This window comes from Rhipicephalus microplus, chromosome X (assembly GCF_043290135.1).
Source record: "Rhipicephalus microplus isolate Deutch F79 chromosome X, USDA_Rmic, whole genome shotgun sequence".
In the NCBI taxonomy this organism is placed as follows: domain Eukaryota; kingdom Metazoa; phylum Arthropoda; class Arachnida; order Ixodida; family Ixodidae; genus Rhipicephalus; species Rhipicephalus microplus.
This window is the reverse complement of record NC_134710.1, coordinates 250,232,788-250,251,003: the sequence shown is the minus strand read 5'-3', so window position 1 is coordinate 250,251,003 and position 18,216 is coordinate 250,232,788. Positions and strand designations below refer to the sequence as shown.

The 18,216-nt window shown below is 43.6% G+C and overlaps 1 protein-coding gene and 1 long non-coding RNA gene across 5 annotated transcripts in view; one reads left to right on the top strand and one right to left on the bottom strand.

The window, feature by feature from the left end:
- Nucleotides 1–15,948, top strand: part of poe (E3 ubiquitin-protein ligase-like protein poe) — a 567,105-nt gene extending 551,157 nt beyond the window's left edge. For all 4 annotated transcript variants that reach the window (XM_075878938.1, XM_075878937.1, XM_075878939.1 and 1 more), the window contains 2 exons: nt 13,186–13,345; nt 15,835–15,948. In XM_075878938.1, coding sequence (XP_075735053.1) covers nt 13,186–13,345; nt 15,835–15,899 — 225 coding nt within the window. In that variant the 3' untranslated portion in view covers nt 15,900–15,948. The remainder of the gene's footprint in view (nt 1–13,185; nt 13,346–15,834) is intronic.
- Nucleotides 1,470–2,063, bottom strand: LOC119161598 (uncharacterized). The gene is made up of 2 exons (XR_005108485.2): nt 1,932–2,063; nt 1,470–1,626 (listed from the first exon to the last, which is right to left on the bottom strand). It is a non-coding gene; the product is annotated as an uncharacterized LOC119161598 (long non-coding RNA).
- Nucleotides 15,949–18,216: the final 2,268 nt, after the last annotated feature.

Here is an 18,216-nt window from a genome sequence, read left to right as displayed (position 1 = left end):
TGGCGGTATTATTTTTTAACCGTTGTACGCCTCGATGGATGCTCCTTGCGCCTGTGGCCGCTAACTGCCAGAGTTTCCTTCTTTTTTTTGTAGTTGCTAGCTAAAAGTGGCACAATAGTTCCCATCGACCTTTTGCAGGCTGACATCGTAATAAAAAAGAAATATCTGATATTCGACCTAAAACATTCTAAAATTGTGTGACGACACCACTCATCCAAGTTCCCACCCGTACACTCAATGTTGTCGGAACAAGCCAGAGAGGAGGAAAGCACTGGTTGCCAGTCTGGTCCTTTTGGCCTGATAGAACAGTCTGTTGCAAGACTGTTTTAGATGTGAAGCAACTTCTTGACTCACGTGTGTAATGCCTTACGTACATTTGTCTGTACGAACGCGCCGCAACACATTCCCCTTGCCGCAGGTGTTGGAGCGGTACCAGTAAGTAGCTGCGCGGTGACGTCACGCTCCCCTCACACGCTTCCCTCGCAAGTGCGCTCTGGCATAACTTTCTACCTCACCAGCAGCATGCTCACCGCAGTGCGCGCAGCTGCCCGCTCCTCCGCCCACTCGCAACACACTTTTCTCTCGCTTCACCTTCTCCACCGCCCACAACGCTCGACCACACATCTAGTGGAAACACTCTTTCGACTCGCGAAGAAACTTACACGAAACCTAACCCGTCTCTTGTGTGTTTGCGTTTTAAAGAAACGTTAACTCGAGTGAACGCTACACAGAATTTCGCTTCAAACCGTTTTTTCAGCAACCACGTCGACGCCTGTTTCAACTGGGCCAACGCCGTGCACACTGCTGCTGCTTCACATCTCATCAGTGTTCCCTTTAGGAAGACAGTCCATAATTTTTTTGTTTACTTCATAATAACCGATATTTTGTTTATCCATGTGCGTTATATTGTGGTTTCAGTGTATTCGATATCTCAAATATTCGCACGCCCTTAGTTTATGTAATGCAGAAAGCTGAGTCACTAGTGGTATTATTTTTAAACCGTAATCCGCCTCGATAGATCAGTGGCTAGGGTACTCAGCTGCTGACCTAAAGATCGCAGGCTGCTGACCTAAAGATCACAGCACAACGGAGGGTTTAGCACTTGCCTTACTGTATACTGTTGTTGAGTACATAGTTGCCCTAGCAAAAATTCTGATAGAAAAACTGATAGGCTGTCAGGTTATTGACAGTTGTATCAGTCTATGAGTGTATCAGTCTATAGGTGTATCAGTCTATAGGTGTATCAATCTATGAGTGTATCAGTCTATCAGTGTATCAGTCTATCGGTGTACCAGTCTATCAGTGTACCAGTCTATCAGTGTACCAGTCTATCAGTGTACCAGTACTCGTGTGCCAGCCTATAAGTGTAGCATTCTACTCTGATAGGCCCACAAGCGAATCGGTGCTTAGCCAACTGGCAGGTGCACCGCTACATCAGAGCAAGCAGGACACAAATATGAACACAGAAATCAAACAAAATATTTTATTTGATGTGCCATTCCTTGGTTAATCTTTTGATTTCATAAAGTGAATAATTTTGTTTGCCAAAGCTTTATTGAGGAGCTTCTTCATTTGCCCAACCTCTCCAATCAGAACGGTGTGCTTCAAAAAAATGGTTGAAGAAATCTGCATGATCAAAAACAAAGCAAGTTACAGGCACTTATTAAGTGACAAATATGTGCACTCTAAATAGAGGAGTCAATATGACAAGGAAATAAGTAGGAGTGCTACCAGTCTGCCTCTCTAATATTGTTTAAAATTAGTTTGTGGATTCTTGCATAAAAGTACCCAGCTCCAGTAGGCAAAAGCTACACTTGAAGCTTTAGTAAATAATTATAACACAAGTTGGCAGTGAAACCTCAGTTGATAACGTGCAAAAATGGAGCCACCAACTTCCATGAATTTTGGTCAGATTGCAAAATTTCACCTACCTGAAAACACAGCATATGTTTCTTTCTCCTAGGGAGATTTCGCCTCCCCTTTAGACCGATTGGAGGCTGCGCCAGTAACACTTCTACCGACTTGGCCTGCTGTATAAAAAATGGTAACGGCCGCCTCACGAACAAAACGGGTCTGTCTTTTCAAGCCCATGGGGTGATTGTACAACCTCTTGGGAACGGCAATTGCTTTGCTCCGATGCACCTATAAAACAAGTCAAAGATGATGTGCACACATTAGTTTGTCAATGCACATTTTCTCATTAAAGCAAAGCAATATATCTTCATGACAAAGCATACTAGAGTTTTATGATACCTCTCTGTCAGTGGGCACATAATTGATAAGCGGTGCAGCCTCCCACGCACTTGAGTGGGCTACTTCAGGGCTGTCCGTGGTCGCTGTGGTGGTTCCAGCGTGGCAGCACATAGTGGTGGCAAAGGTGCAAGTCGTTTCTGTTTTTGAGGCTTGCGGCTGCAACACTCGCAAAGGACAAGGTTCTTTGCTGCAATGAAAAAGTAGAGTGTGCAGAAAGAAAGTATATTGCACCCTTAATTGTCACGGTATCATCCTAGGTGTGCATGGTCAAATAATATATATGATAAACATAGCATGCAGTTGAGATATGCAATTAAAGTGTAATGATATGTTGCATGTCACGTCTCAAAACCATGGTGTGATTATAGGGGATGCCATAGTGGAGGGCTCAAGAAATTTTGACCAAGTGGTGTTCTTTTTAATATCCACCACACTGTGAAAGTTGTAAAAGCACATTTCCAAGTGATTAGAAAAACATGCATGCATCCATGCCACCCATGAGCTTACATTGCATTCTGCTTTTCAGCAAAATTGCACGCTATAAAAATAGGGCAACTTGCTGCTGCATACAACCCTAGCAGCAGTGCGTTACAACATCTTATGAAGAAATGATAAACCTGTTTGGAAATTTTTGCTGCGAATGGCATTTTCCAGTAGGCTTATTCTTTCTAATGCTTTTGTATTTTGAGCCCTGAGCATATATATTAACTTCTTTCAGAAGCTCTTTCTCTGTTCTTTTTTTCAGCATTAGCAAACAGCAGGCTTGCCTGCTGCTTCTTAAAACTGTTGCTGACGTGCTTTGTCTTCTGCTTAACAGCAGCTTGACGTCGTGTTTCTTACAACTGCAGACAACCCAACACACAAATTTCACTGCTAGTTCGCAAGCACAAACAGGGCGTATATCCGCACAAGGAAAAATAATTTTTAACCAGTCAATTGTACAAAAAAATGTGACTAAGCTACGCTCATACCACGATAGAATAAAATAAAATAGCTCTTCAGCATACTGCAACTTTACTAACACCTTCAATACGACGTTCCGGCGCTCGCGCAGTAGTGGAGCAGCAATGCTCTGATATATTCGCGAAGGGGGCGGGGAGTATAACAGAGCATTGGTGCTTCATGTGGGACACGGCACCACGTGCAGAGCAAAATTGGCTGCCGATTGTAATTGCGCCGCAGTAGCACATCAGCCGCAATGTCAACGATAGCCAAACTTGGCTGTCGGTAATAATTACGGTGCAAGTAGCATATCAGCTGCAGTGTGACCAATTGCAACTTACTTTTTTAATTGACTCATTGTCCACTTCATTTGAACTGCAGCTATCCCCCGCAGGGGCGCCTGCGCAAGTAGGCGTTTGGTGTGTAGCGACACCACGGACCCGAGCTAACGGGGGAGTTTTGACTCCCTCCAACGCCTAGCCGTGCGTGGCTTTGCTGTGTCCGGGGAAAAGGGGATCCTGGGGGTTGAACTGACGCTGGGTGATTGGACCTTTAAGGCCCCCTGGCAGAGGCAACACACCTCTTTGGCCCCGGCTTCACGTAGACGGCACCCCTGGGCTGACCCACCCAGGGGAAATCGGCAGTCGCCTTTTCCTATCTCTCTCTGCCTATATCTTCGTCTTTATCTCTCACTATCTATCTGTCCTGTCTTCCACTCTCTTCTGTTTACTTCCAATTTTCCTGGTGGCAAGGGTTAACCCTGTGCAAATAGCCTACCTTGGTCTAGGCGCATTGGGTTATGGCAGTGTTGTACGGCTGACGTCTGCAAGCTTTCAGCACCTGTAAACTTGCAGCGTCCCCTTGTTGGGCTCCGTGGTGGGTGGCCGCCAACGCTGCTGAACAAACATAAGACCGGCATGCATGGCGCATTCCCTCTACTACCTGATCGTACCGGCCTAAAGCGGGTACGCACCGACGACATAAATCTCTTCAACCAGCCAATATAAACTTTTCCCCACTTCCACGTCATTCACTGCGAAAAAACCAGAAAGCAAGCCAGGACCATATCTCCTTTCGTAGTTGCCAGGTGATCTTTTGAAACTCTCGGGGCTGGATACAAAGTAACCAAAATGGCGAGCGGAGACCTTCTTCTAGAAATTCGGGACAAAGCACAATTTGTAAAGCTAAACAGCCTCTCAACGTTTGGTGACGTACCGATCACCATAACACCACATCGATCCATGAACATCACTCGCGGAGTGGTATCTGATGCAGACTTACTTGAGCTCACCGAGACTGAACTTTTGGAAGGGTGGAAGAGCCAAAATGTCAATAATGTACAGAGAATTATCATCAGAAGAGATAATAAGGAAATACCAACGAAACACTTGATACTCACGTTTGCATCCAGTAAACTACCAGATTCCATTCAAACAAGGTACACAAAGACATCTATCAGGCCGTATATACCAAACCCTCGTCGTTGCTTTCAATGCCAGAAGTATGGCCATGGCTCTAAAACCTGTCGTGGTCGCCAGACTTGTGCACAATGTGGAGTCCTAGGTCACGTGTCTGAGAACTGCAAACAACCGCCACACTGTGTAAACTGCGAAGGAAACCATGCCGCATATTCACGCTCCTGCACATACTGGAAAAAAGAAAAAGAAATAATTACATCAAAGGTGAAGGAGAACATTACGTTTAAGGAAGCACGGCAAAGAGTCGCTCCATTCTATGGACCTACATACGCTGATGCGGTGCGTCAGGGGGCACCGCCGCACCAGCCCTCGCCACCCCTTCGGCCCGCGCAGAGCGAGCCGTCGGCTGTGGCACCTGCCCCCAAGGCGGCTGTAGCCCAGGCTACACCGCCTACACCCGAACAGAGACCGGAGACTCCAGAGTCTTCGGGCCTCAAGGCCTCCCCTCACCAGGCGAGGCCCAAAATCCGAACTAACAGCCCGCACGTGCGGGCATCCAGTGCCTCCGAGGAGGCAATGGATACGTCGGCACCCTTGGTGCCGAAAGAGCGGCGTGGCTCCTTGGAGCGCGCCAAGAAAACAAAAAAGCAAATAACAGGGCCTGGTGACGGCCCTGTTAAGTGAACTCAAACTCCCCGTCTAAACAGCCACTCGCTTTTCGTACACACAGCATTATTTTACATTCACCATGAACACTCAAATTATACAATGGAACGTCAGGGGCCTTCTCAGAAACCTTGACGACATCTAAGAACTCTTACACGAACACTCACCAAAAGTGCTGTGTGTACAAGAAACACACCTTAATTCAAAACACACAAATTTTCTTCGTAAATACGTTATTTTCCGAAAGGACCGTGTTGATGCCATGACATCATCCGGAGGTGTTGCCATCATAGTGAATCAAGGAATTGCATGCACACACATACAACTCCAAACATCCCTTGAGGCAGTGGCTGTTTGAGCAGTTCTTTTTGATAAACTGATCACAATCTGCACTATTTACATTCCTCCTAGCTATCAGCGACAAAAACGTGATTTACACTCTCTAATTGATGAACTTCCGGAGCCTTATGTTCTCCTTGGAGACTTTAATGCGCATAGCAGGCTATGGGGTGATTCTCGGTATGACGCGCGAGGTCGACTGATCGAACAGTTCCTTCTCTCGTCGAGCGCGTGTCTCCTGAATCGAAAAGAACCAACCTATTATAATCTCGCTAATAACACCTACTCCTCCATAGACCTAAGCATAGCATCTCCATCTCTTGTGGCTCTACTCCAGTGGAATGTCGTCAGTAATCTGTACGGAAGTGACCACTTCCCCGTAGTTTTGAGCACAACTACAGTAACCGAGTGCCCACCACGTGTTCCCAAGTGGCTAATAAACAGAGCCGACTGGGAACAGTTTTATACTATCGCTCGTCTAGGTTGGAATGACATCTGTACTTTGAACATTGATGTTGCTGTGAACTACTTCACAGCGTTTTTGATTGATGCTGCAACAAAATGCATCCCACAAACAAATGGACACCCTGGAAAACGACGTGTGCCATGGTGGAACTCTGAATGCCGAAACGCGCGCAAACAGCAAAACAGAGCTTGGAGGCTGCTTCGGAACTCACCGACAGCCGAAAATCTTGAAACCTTCAAGAAAATAAAGTCTCAAGGCAGGAGAACGCGTCGGCAGGCCAGAAGAGAAAGCTGGTAGAAGTTTTTATCGGGGGTTAATTCATACACACAGGAGGCTAAAGTCTGGAACATGGTCGGTAGGATAGCAGGAAAACAAGTACACACACTTCCCCTCGTAAACACTCAGGGTGATACCTTGGAAGATCAGGCAAACTTCCTCGGTGCACACTTCGAACAGGTATCCAGCTCGTGCCACTATACTGACACCTTCCAAAAATACAGAACAAGAATAGAAAAGCAAAAACTAACACAAATCCACTAGATACGAGGCATATAACCAAGCTTTCAGTCTAGCTGAGCTCCAAACATCTCTAAACTCCTGCAGTACTTCTGCCCCAGGTTCTGACCGTGTGATGTATGAAATGTTAAAAAACCTACCAAACGAAACCCGAAAAACCTTACTTTGTTTGTACAATGCTATTTGGTCTTCTGGCACTATTCCTACCTCCTGGAAAGAGGCTATTGTTATTCCCATTTTGAAAGAGGGCAAGGACCCTTCTTTAGCTTCGGGTTACAGGCCTATTGCACTTACAAGCTGCTTGTGCAAAGTCTTCGAAAAAATGATAAACTGCCGACTTGTACACTTTCTTGAAACAAACAATTTGCTCGACCCATTTCAGTGCGGGTTTCGAGAGAGTAGATCCACGACAGACCACCTTGTTCGTATCGAGGCACAGATCAGAGACGCCTTCGTCCATGAACAATATTTTCTCTCTGTGTTCCTCGATATCGAAAAGGCTTATGATACAACATGGCGTTTTGGAATTCTAAGAGACCTATCCCACCTTGGCGTGCGCGGAAGAATGTTTCACATAATCAAAAGTTACCTGTCAAACCGGACATTCCGTGTCCGAGTTGGCACGGTTCTTTCCCAAACATTTGTCCAGGAAACAGGCGTGCCACAAGGTGGTGTACTTAGCTGCACACTTTTTCTCATAAAAATGAATTCCTTGCGCTTGACCATCCCTCGCAATATGTTTTATTGTACATATGTCGAGGACGTCCAGCTTGGCTTTAGGTCTTGCAATCTGGCAATGTGTGAGCGGCAGGTTCAGTTAGGTTTAAACAAGCTCTCCAAATGGGCAGAGGAAAACGGATTCCGACTGAACCCACAAAAAAGCACGTGTGTCCTGTTCTCCAGAAAGAGAGGCATGCACTCAGAACCCGACATTGAACTGAACGGTCAACGTCTGTCTGTTAATACGGAGCATAAATTCTTAGGATTAATCTTGGACAACAAGTTGACCTTCGTACCGCACATCAAGTATCTAAAAACAAAATGTTTAAAAGCCATGAATATTTTAAAAGTGTTGTCACGTACTAGGTGGGGTAGTGACAGGCAATGTCTCATGAACCTATATAGAAGCCTCATTCGCACCCGCTTAGATTATGGGGCCGTTGTTTATCAGTCTGCGACTCAAAGTGCTTTGAAGATGCTGGACCCCGTGCACCATTTGGGCATCCGCCTTTCTACGGGTGCTTTTCGCACCAGCCCCGTAGAAAGCCTTTATATTGAGTCAAATGAGTGGTCGCTTCATCTGCAGAGAACTTACATATCCTTTGTTTATTTCCTTAAGGTGAAAGCAGACAAGAAGCACCCCTCATACTCTATTATTAATGATTTGTCGAGCTCAATTTTGTTTCAAAACAGGCCTTCGATGAGGCAGCCCTTCTCAATTCGCCTGAAGAGTCTAGCTGAGGAAACTGGAGTCTCACTAGAACACAGTTTAATGGCTCCTGTAGCATACCCGCCACCGTGGCAATGGCAGACTATAGACTGCGATGTGTCTTTTCTAGAAGTTACAAAACATGCGCCTATTGCCCATATCCGAACATACTTCCTGGAACTTCAACACAAATACACACGTCCTGAGTTCTTTACAGACGCCTCCAAGTCTAACTCCTCTGTGTCCTACACTGCTGTCGGCCCATCCTTTTCGGATGCTGGCCCTCTACATCCAGGCACAAGTATCTTCACAGCGGAAGCCTATGCGATACTTGTGGCAGCTAAACACATCAAGCAATTACAAATACAAAAAGCAGTAATTTATACAGACTCCCTCAGTGTAGTAACGGCTCTGCACACTCTTAAAAAACACAAAAACCCAGTCCTTGTCTCACTTTACTCCATTTTATGCACACTCTACACACTCAAACAACATGTTGTAGTGTGCTGGGTGCCAGGGCACCGTGAGATTCAAGGCAACGTGAGGGCGGATCAGCTCGCTGCATCCGTCCACAAAAGCACTGCCCCTACACCCATATCAATCCCGGCCCTTGATCTTAAGCCGTCTCTCAAACGAAACCTCAGAGTATACTGGCAGAGCAAGTGGGATACACACACACAAAACAAACTACACGTTATTAAGCCACACCTTGGTCATTGGCTGCCCGTATCGAAATCGCGTCATACAGAGGTAATACTAACGAGACTCAGGATAGGACACACATACACGACACACACACACCTTTTGTCCGGTGGCGATCCACCATTGTGTGACAGATGTGGTGAAGTATTGACAGTGCTTCACATTTTGAGTGCAAACAATTGGACACTGTAAGAAAACAACACTTTCCATTACCCTACCGACAACATATACCTTTACACCCTGCAATGTTCGTCGGTAGGGAACCGCTTTTTAGTCACAAATCATTGTTAGCGTTTTTTTAAAGAAATTCATAGTTTTCATATCATATACCCGGGCATCCCGTAGCATGACCTCTCCAGAGAGGTTTTTGCTGCGGTGGTTACACAAGAAAGCACTTGCCTCACGGCCCTTGGACGCAAGGGTATGAACGAGTGAGGCACTTGTGCTAATGCCATACATATCCACCATCGTCTTTTATTGTCACAAACTTTTGTCATCTATTCACACCACACACACCTTTCACGACATGGTCATGATTTTATTACTTGTATGTTTTTACCCGCCTTACCGCGAGGAATTTTATGGCATTTATACAGCCGCTTATCACAATCATTGTCCATGTTTTTAGTAAGATGAACTGGCGCTCTTTGGCCGTGAAATGGCCCTTGCGCCATAAAACATCAAACATCATCATGAACTGCAGCTATCGGAGGAGTCGCAATCGGGTCTGCGGAATGGATGGTCATTTTTCTGTTGCATTCCTTGCATCATCCTCGGTTCCTAAGAAAATATGACCAGTAAATAACTTCAGAACGACTGCTTCTTCCTCTTTGTTTTCGTATTGGGAATACAAGAGGCACGGACTTACCGTAAAGCTTAATCACTTGAGCGTGATAGTGGCCGCAGTGTGTGTTATCCTTCCAGAACACCCGGTACCACTTGTGAGGATCAAAATTGCCTGTATCCTTCGGATTGATGTACTTACATGCACTTACCGGGACTATTAATTTTTAATTATCATCGCAAAACCAAACATCTTGGAGAATGGCGAGTGTACAGGCGCGATACTAAGCAATTAAGAGACGCAACAATGTTCACATGCACTACACACGCACCAAGGCCGCCACGAACTTGCTATTGATGACGATGGCAGTGTCATTTGTGGATCTCCCAAGTAGTTTATGCAACCAGGAGTCCACGACTTTTTCCTCAACACAACGCAATTTAGTTTTTGAAAACAAAAATATTTATTTGCAAAACATTTACTTCATGTTTTTACAACCTTAGAGGGTAGTTTTTTTAGAGCTCACAGCAAATAATATATAAACAATGAATGCAATTACTGTAAAATGATGACGCTGTGCATAGCCTCCGAGATGGCAAACGCGCAATGACGGGCGCGCAGCGGCAATTTCAGAGGTCATGCGCTGTGTCGCCATATTCGCGTTGGCTAGGCTAGTTGGCGTTAGCCGCCGCCCAATTTAAAGGGTACAGCCACATCAATCCATTTATCCATTTATCTATCACATTAATATGGCTACAATCATCTAGCCATAATGGCAGCCAGCGACACCGTGGTCAGCGACCACCACCATGGCGACGACCACCTTCCTCCGTGGCGACCACAGTACAATACACCTTCACCACGCGAGGTGTTCTGTAGAGTCACTACCTCGCGCCGTGATCTCATGGCACATGTTATAGTTTACGACAAAATCCGCGCCGCGTGCTTAACATTCAAGGCACAGCAAGCAGGTTGTGAATGTGAATTCCTTGGTCGATGTAATCGATCTTTACGCGTTCACTTATTATCAGTCCCGCAGCCTCACTTTGCGTGGACACCATCAAGCGCGCTACTTGAAGTTTGTGTCAAGTTCGACGAGAGATGGATTCAACTCAACCCCAGCCTCGATCAAAAAGAAGAAAAAAAAACGCTATTTGGAGCCTAGATCGCAATATGTAGTACCTCGGACAAGGAGCGGTGGAGGCGCAGTCGGCCAACCAGCTACAGTCAGCAAGAGCATTCCTCAGTCTTTAGCTAGTAATTGATGTTCTGGAGTAGCGGCCTTCGATACGTGAAGTCTGAGGGATGCGCATGGTGACAGCAATGAAAATCCTGATCCCGACGACACTTACGGCTTCGAGGAAAACTCGCTCAGCGATTCCGACCGGACTGCAGATGCGGCTCGCGACAATGTTGGCATGAGCGACTCTTTTTAAATGCAACAATGACATGTATTTTACACTGGTGCATGTCAATAAACTGCCAGGCTTTGTGTGTGTGCTCATGTGTGTGAGGCTTACATCAAAACTATTCAAGAACCCATCTCACATTGGTATTTGCTCAGAAACAGAGAAAAAAAGTTGTGCTTGAAGGATGTGGCCAGTGTGTTTGCACATGAAAGTTGGATGTGTTTGCTATGTTGCTGATGTACCAAACTTGTTTAAAACTTGTGACATATATAGCCAGTCTAATATGAGTTTAGCAAGGTAGGATAACTAAATGTTGGCTCGATCCTTTCTATTGTTGTTCTCTTCACAACTGAACTTTTCTCATGGTAGGCAGTTTCTTGTGTGTGTGTGTGTGTGTGTGTGCGCGTGTGTGTGTGTGTGTGTGTGTGTGTGTGTGTGCGTGCGTGCGTGCGCACGTACATGTGTGTGTGTGTGTTTTGCAGTCAAATGCTTTAGCCTTAATTAGTACATGGTTTTTTATTTATCAATCTTGTGACGATTACAGGCAAGTAATATAGCAGGTCTGTGCCACCGCTTGGGCTTTGTGAAAAGACACACCTGTGAATAACAGATTCTGCTATCAACATATCAGTCAAATCTTGCAGCTGCAAGTGACTTTTTTCATATACATGACTGTGCTCACTTCGAATTTTCGGATGCCTGTATGTGGTGTAAAACAACTGAAAGCATACTATTGGCCTATAGCCAAAATAAATCAAGAGCAGCATTTTAATCGAATGTGCTTCTTGCCACAGTGTGCTGCCACATGCTGGCACTGCTGTCCAAAATATTCTAACATTGCATAGTCACACTCGCACATGGGAATGGCAACACGAAAAAGCTACTGTGTTTCTTCAAGCATGCTCTAGCTCATAATGTGTGCTTACATATCGCACTTCTTTACTGCCATTCCTCCCTGTAGTTTTCGGCACAGCTTGTTGGGACCGACGAGAAAAAAAAGAAAGCGGTTGAAGTGCGCAATAAACCCCTCAACTTGCTTTGAAATATTTCTGGCAGTGGATTTGCGAGGCATTAAATTTTGATGATGAGGTCAATTAATGATTACTCAAAAAAGCATTTCATTGTTTATTTAAATTATCTCATTCATTATGGAATATGACACTAATGTAGTGGTTCATCATTAAAGGCAAAGCACTATGTGGGAGAGACAGCTGGGATTGGCTTGTGTTGTGAAACGGAGAAACTGCAGCACCACCCGAGGCTTTCGAATACACGCCGTTTGGAAAAATTATTGTATCAGCAAGCTCATTCCACAGTAGTGGACTGATTATTAAGTTATCTCTCTTGGAATGTTTACTGGCCCTATAACTTAAAATTTAGAAATTATGTTAATATTGCTCTGTGATGAGAAGTTTTGTTTGTATTGTTTCAAGTTATGTTTATACTGTCATCTGATAAGCTTTGGATACTAGTATCTTGAAATTTCTAGACGTCATCTATCATTGTCAGCATTAACTGTGTTGCTATCTGGCACCTCCAATCCCATTTGTACACAGAATAAAGCGTTCATCTAGGCTGAAAGCTGCTTTGCATATTTAAAGCTCAGTTTGTCAATTATGCACCACCATGAAACATTGTACATTTTATTCTACGCATCCAAAAGCTGCCAGTTGCACTCTTTGAGTCATCATAATATTTCACACAATGGTCGTCAAGTGTTCAATAGAAAACACTGATACACTAATATACATGCAGAAATGACCAATGACATATATGTGGGCAGTGTGTTCAAAAAAAGAAGTACCGTTAAAATGACAGTAATGCATCTTGAAGATCCGATAAATGAACAAAAGAATAAAAACCTAAAGACTAATAAATACCATAGAAATGACCAATCAAGCTTATTCAAAAGCTGGTAGCACTGGTAAGACTGTGTATCAGTCTGATATGAGACTGGTAGCACAGATATGAATGTCTATAAGAACTGGTAAGACTTTGTATCAGTCTGGTACAAGACTGGTACAACTTATAGGAAACTGTATCAGACTGATTCAGACCTCTATCAGAATTTTTGCGATGGACATGTAAGGTTCATGGCAGGTATATAATAATAAGATTTTACTGCATACTCACTCAGCTCTTGTTGGCTGATGCGGCTGCTGCTGTAGCGAAAATTGCTCTAAATAACAGTGTAGTTGCTTAAGTTATTACAGAAGCCTTTGTTTAATTTGACTATTTACGTGATTTATTCACATTTCCAGAGGGTTTCCTGCAGCAGCGACGATGGCTGGTCAGTGGCATTGGCAGATTATATCCGCCATAATGATCAACAGCACCTAGAACTTGGGGACAAGCTGCTAAGATTTTTTGAAGAAGAAGTGCTGGCATGCCAGTCATTCATGGAATATTGTGATGTCATGGGTGAGCGCAATACACATTTCTTGGCAACACAGTACGCTCTATATTGGTTTAGCACATTGCACATTTGTCTGTGAAGGTACAGTGTTGTGGGGAAGTTTTTTGAACAACACAACATACAGCTCTAAGCAGGTAAAAGTTGTCCATCAGGATATACTTGGATACCCAGTCTTTAAGGGATTCACCTCATTGAGTTGCATGAACAGGTTGCTATGCTGGTTTAAACAGATGCAGTGCCCGTTAGGTGATACATTTACTCCTTAATTCTATAAACTCTTGGCAGTCTGAAACTTCTGCCCACTTTTTGGCCTCCCCGCATTGAAACTATTTTGCCACTGTTAAGCGCAGCAGGAAAAAAAAAAACTTGCAAGAAGACATGATACTTACTTTTGCTGTCTGTTCTTATGCCAAAGTCTCATTGCTATTTGAGTAAAGCACAGAGAGCTGTTTTTTTTTCCTTTTTTTTCCTTTCTCTTTTTGGTATTGGAGTCATTGCAAATTGTTCTGTCCTTGTTGCGTTCGCTTGTAAGCTTGTGGTATAACGAAGCTTTGTGTCGAGCGTTTCTTCACTGTCAAAACATGCCGGTAGACCCTGTTTCTTAGCGCGAACCCTCGCATCACCTACCAGCTGCTTGATCAGGTAGCACGATACCGCAGGTGTCGCTGCTTTTTTATCTCTGCCTTGCCTGTTTCATCTGCAGCTGAAAGGGGCAAAATCTGGGAATTGTTCATCTAGGCTCTCAAACTAAGAGCACATATTCTCATATCATCGTTGCCTTATGTAGCACCAGAGGTGCCGTCTGCAATGTCTTCTTCTTTGTGGCTGGCTTCACTTGAACTGCATAATTTCCTTCATTGCTGCAATTGTCATTATTTATACTATTATAGCTTCAGAATTATCCCATAAAAAGCACTCTCTGTGAAAGTGGCCTTACATTGAGCAAAAAGTGTGCCACTGTGAGTGCTCAAATGTCCCAAGGCTTTAAGCTGAAACAAGTGCTGCAACATAGTGAAAGAAAAAGGAAACACCAAGTGAAAGAAGTTAAACTTTTTTATTCCTCAAGATGTGGAACTTCTTGCATGGGGAGATACAACATACAACACCCTTGAGAAAGGGTGTTGCATACGACACCCTTGAGAAAGTTCACAATTAAACCACACAAAGTTTGCTGGGCAGTGCCCTACAGTGGTACACTACACCCATGTTGCATTGTCGGGGCCCTCAGGCAAATGGCCTGCAAAAGGTTGACATACTAAAGAGACCACTGGCAGCCATTTTTTTGTTGGACTTTCATTCTGATAGGAGATATGACAGAAAAATGTTGCAGGGCCCCTTCAAGCTAAATCATCTGCCTAACTAGATGTGTATGTGTTGCCCTTTGTATTCATAGAATACCCAGTATTGGTTCATCACCTTATGTTCTTTGTCAAGGCATTAGTTGAATGTCGCATTATGCTGGCTCTACTCACATTGTAGCAAAGGAATAAGTATGGTAGTGCATCTGCATGATCACTAGCACAAGTCATGCACAAGGGCACATCTTTGCACAGCTGCTTCATTCGAACTCTCAAAGAAACTGTTTTCCTTGACACATAATGGACATTTTTCAGAACTACTGTGCATATACAAGACTGTCTCTTTTTTAACAAAGTACTATATACATATACATATGTCATGAACTAGCACCACAATCTCATTTCATGGCTTTTCTACCATTGAACCCGCGCAGAGCCTTCTATGCTGCAGATATGTAGCATTGTTTGTAAAAAAATATTTTAGGACACCATACTGTCCCTGCTCTCTCTTTTCCCCCCTCTCTCTTTTTTTTCCACGGTTGTAGATGACAAAATTTCCACGGAATGAATAAGTTTGGCAATGGTAAAGGCAATACAGTAGAATAGCAATAGTACAAACGTGTAATGAAGAGCAATTTTGCTGCAAAATACCTTTCTCTCACGATTGCAAAGCATTTTTATCATCATTTATTTTCCCTTAAGGGCCCCTGACGGGGTATTACATAACCCCTTATGTAATATGTTATGTTATCCCCCCCCCCCCCCCCTTAGTATCCCTGGTGGAAGTTATGATGTAGGTGGCATGGAATGAGTTGTGTGGGTCAGTGGTTGTCAGAGTAATACAGTGTGCTTACTGAAACTGCGAGGGTGGGGAAAGCAGTGAGCAAGGCTAACAAAAAGCTGTCTGTATGTATAGAAAGAAGCATTAGGCTGATAATTTTTCACTTTGTCTTTGTTAGCTTCTAGCGGCTGCCTTAGCTATGTTAGAATTTGGTATTTATTGGCATTGTTACATTTTTAGCCGTGAAAGTGAACAGCTTTAGCGTTATTTAAATCTGGTGCGTGTACTAAACGAAGACAACTGTGGTGTCACAGGCTTTAACCATAACCCGCTTTATCTAAATTTGGCTATTGAGCTAATTCTTGTGATGTGTTTTAGCAAACTGCCATTTTTCATGTTGTTTTTTTTTTTCCAGGTCTTATGGGTGAAATTCCCAACACAGATGCCTTCCTGCAAGAATCACTTCAGCTAAGGAACTGATTCAAGGTTTATGAGTGGACTATTTGAATAAAGATGCTTGCTTGTGAAACTCTTGCTTTCCCGTGTTCTAGACTGCTTTGCTTGTATTATTTGGGGTACGGTATATCTGCCCATTAGTTTTCAGTGCTGTTCTGCAAGGCTACACAGCATCGCTGATACATGAAACTGAATTCTGGGAAAATGTGCATTAACTTTTACATGTCTATTAAGCATCGTTCCTACATACACACTTCATCCTCCCTGTGCTCCTTTTTTTCCCTTACCACCTTTATCTCTGGTGCTAGAAAATTAGTTATTATAGACACTGAAACATGAAATGCTAGTTGCCTTCCTAGAATGTTTTTTCTTCTTAAAGGAGTACTGACACAAATTTTAATGTTTTCGAATTGTTGCGCTATATAAGAACATGGGTGTCGAGAACCCCTAAGAGAGTATTGTGGTGCCGTGGAATGCATCACATATATTCTTAATATCACTGCCTTAAAAAATACTTTCGGTTTCAACATTGAGGTGGTAGCTTCTCCAGAACTTGTCATAGCAGGGTGAAGTCATGGGAGACTGCAATTTTCCGCATACTAGCGGCAGATCTGTCATATGCTTGTGGTCCGTGGGATCGAATCACGGTTGCGGCGGCTGCATTGTCAATGAAGGCAGAAATGCTCGAAGCCCGTGTACTTAGACTTAAGTGCATGTTATAGAACCCCAGGCAGTCGCAATTCTCGAAGCCCTCCACTATGGCGTCTCATAATACTAACAAGGTTCTGGGGCATTAGACCCAATTAATTATCTGCTTATGTAGTAGTAAATGAGGAGGACATTGTGTCCAGACCCAACAGCGATTTTTGTGATTTAGGCTGTTTCACTTCACTTTTCACATTATTACCTTAAAGACTCCTTGGTAGGGGTATTACATAAAGGATGGGAATGCATTAGTATGTAGGTTGCATGAACATTACTGACAATACAAAAATAGAAGAAAAAAATACATGCACTACACATCTGCATATTACATAACTGTACACTGAACTGAACAATGCGTCCTTTTGCATGCAGGACGCATAGTTCGCCAGCTCTAGAACTGCGTTGACTTGTCGAGATAATGTCCATTGCAGTGGGGCTGGCCTGCCGATGCTTAGTCACGAAAACTTTAAAATCAAAGAAAACATTTTGTACGTGTTAGCTGTGTCCGATGTGGGGAGAGTGTTAACACTGCATACCACAGAAATGAAAAATGGCCTTTTTGCAATATCTCAAAATCATGTCAGTATACTCTCATTGTTTGACTTCTGAGTTACTATATGTCCCAAGTAGACATATTTCTTTAAAACTTGCAGTGCCTCTCTACCTATCCCAAAGTGCTGTTTTCTGCCAAGACTACAGCACATTAGTTTTGTGCATATCAATTTTCAGACCTACTCTTCTGCTTTTCGTGTCCTGTTCAGTAATCATGAGCTGTAATTTGTCCCCCGAGTTACTCATCAAGGCAATGTCATCAGGGAATCGCAGATCACTAAGGTACTCTCCATTACCTCTTATTCCTAACTCTTTTCAATCTAGGGTCCCGAAAACCTCCTGTAAACAAGTGGTAAACAGCATTGGAGAAATTGTGTCTCCCTGCCTTACTCCCTTCTTTATTGGAATTCTGTTGCTTTCTTTATAGAGAACTATGGTGGCTGTGGATCCACTGTAGATTTTTTCCAGTATGTTTATGTGGGGTTCTTTGATGGCCTGATTCCGTAGTGCCTGCCTTACTGCTGATGTCTTCACTGAGTCAAATGCCTTCTCGTAATCTATCAAAGTTATGTATAGGGGTTAATTGTATTTCACGCATGTCTCTATCACCTGATTGATAGTAGGAATATGGTCTATTGTTGAGTAGCCGGTACGAAATCCTGCTTGGTCCTTTGGTTGATTGACCTTTAATATCACCCTTATTCTATTAGGTAATATTTTTTGTAAATACTTTGTAGAGAATGAAGTTGATCGACTTGTAACGGCCTGTAATTTTTCAAGTCCTTGACATCACCTTTCTCATGGATTAAGATGATGTTGGTGTTCTTCTGGCACCCTTCTTGTTGAGAGACACTTCGTATGTAAGGTGGCCAGTTTTTCCAACACAATTTTTCTGCCATCTTTCAGGAGGTCCGTTACCTTATCCTCACCAGCGGCTTTGCCTCTTTGCGTACCTTCTAGGGCTTTCCTTACTTCCCCTGTCGTTAATGATATGTCGAATTCCTCTAGACAATTATTTCTCACGATATCATCCTGGTTGTTTTGGCTTCTGTATCTGTAGAACTCCTTCACTACCTCGACTATC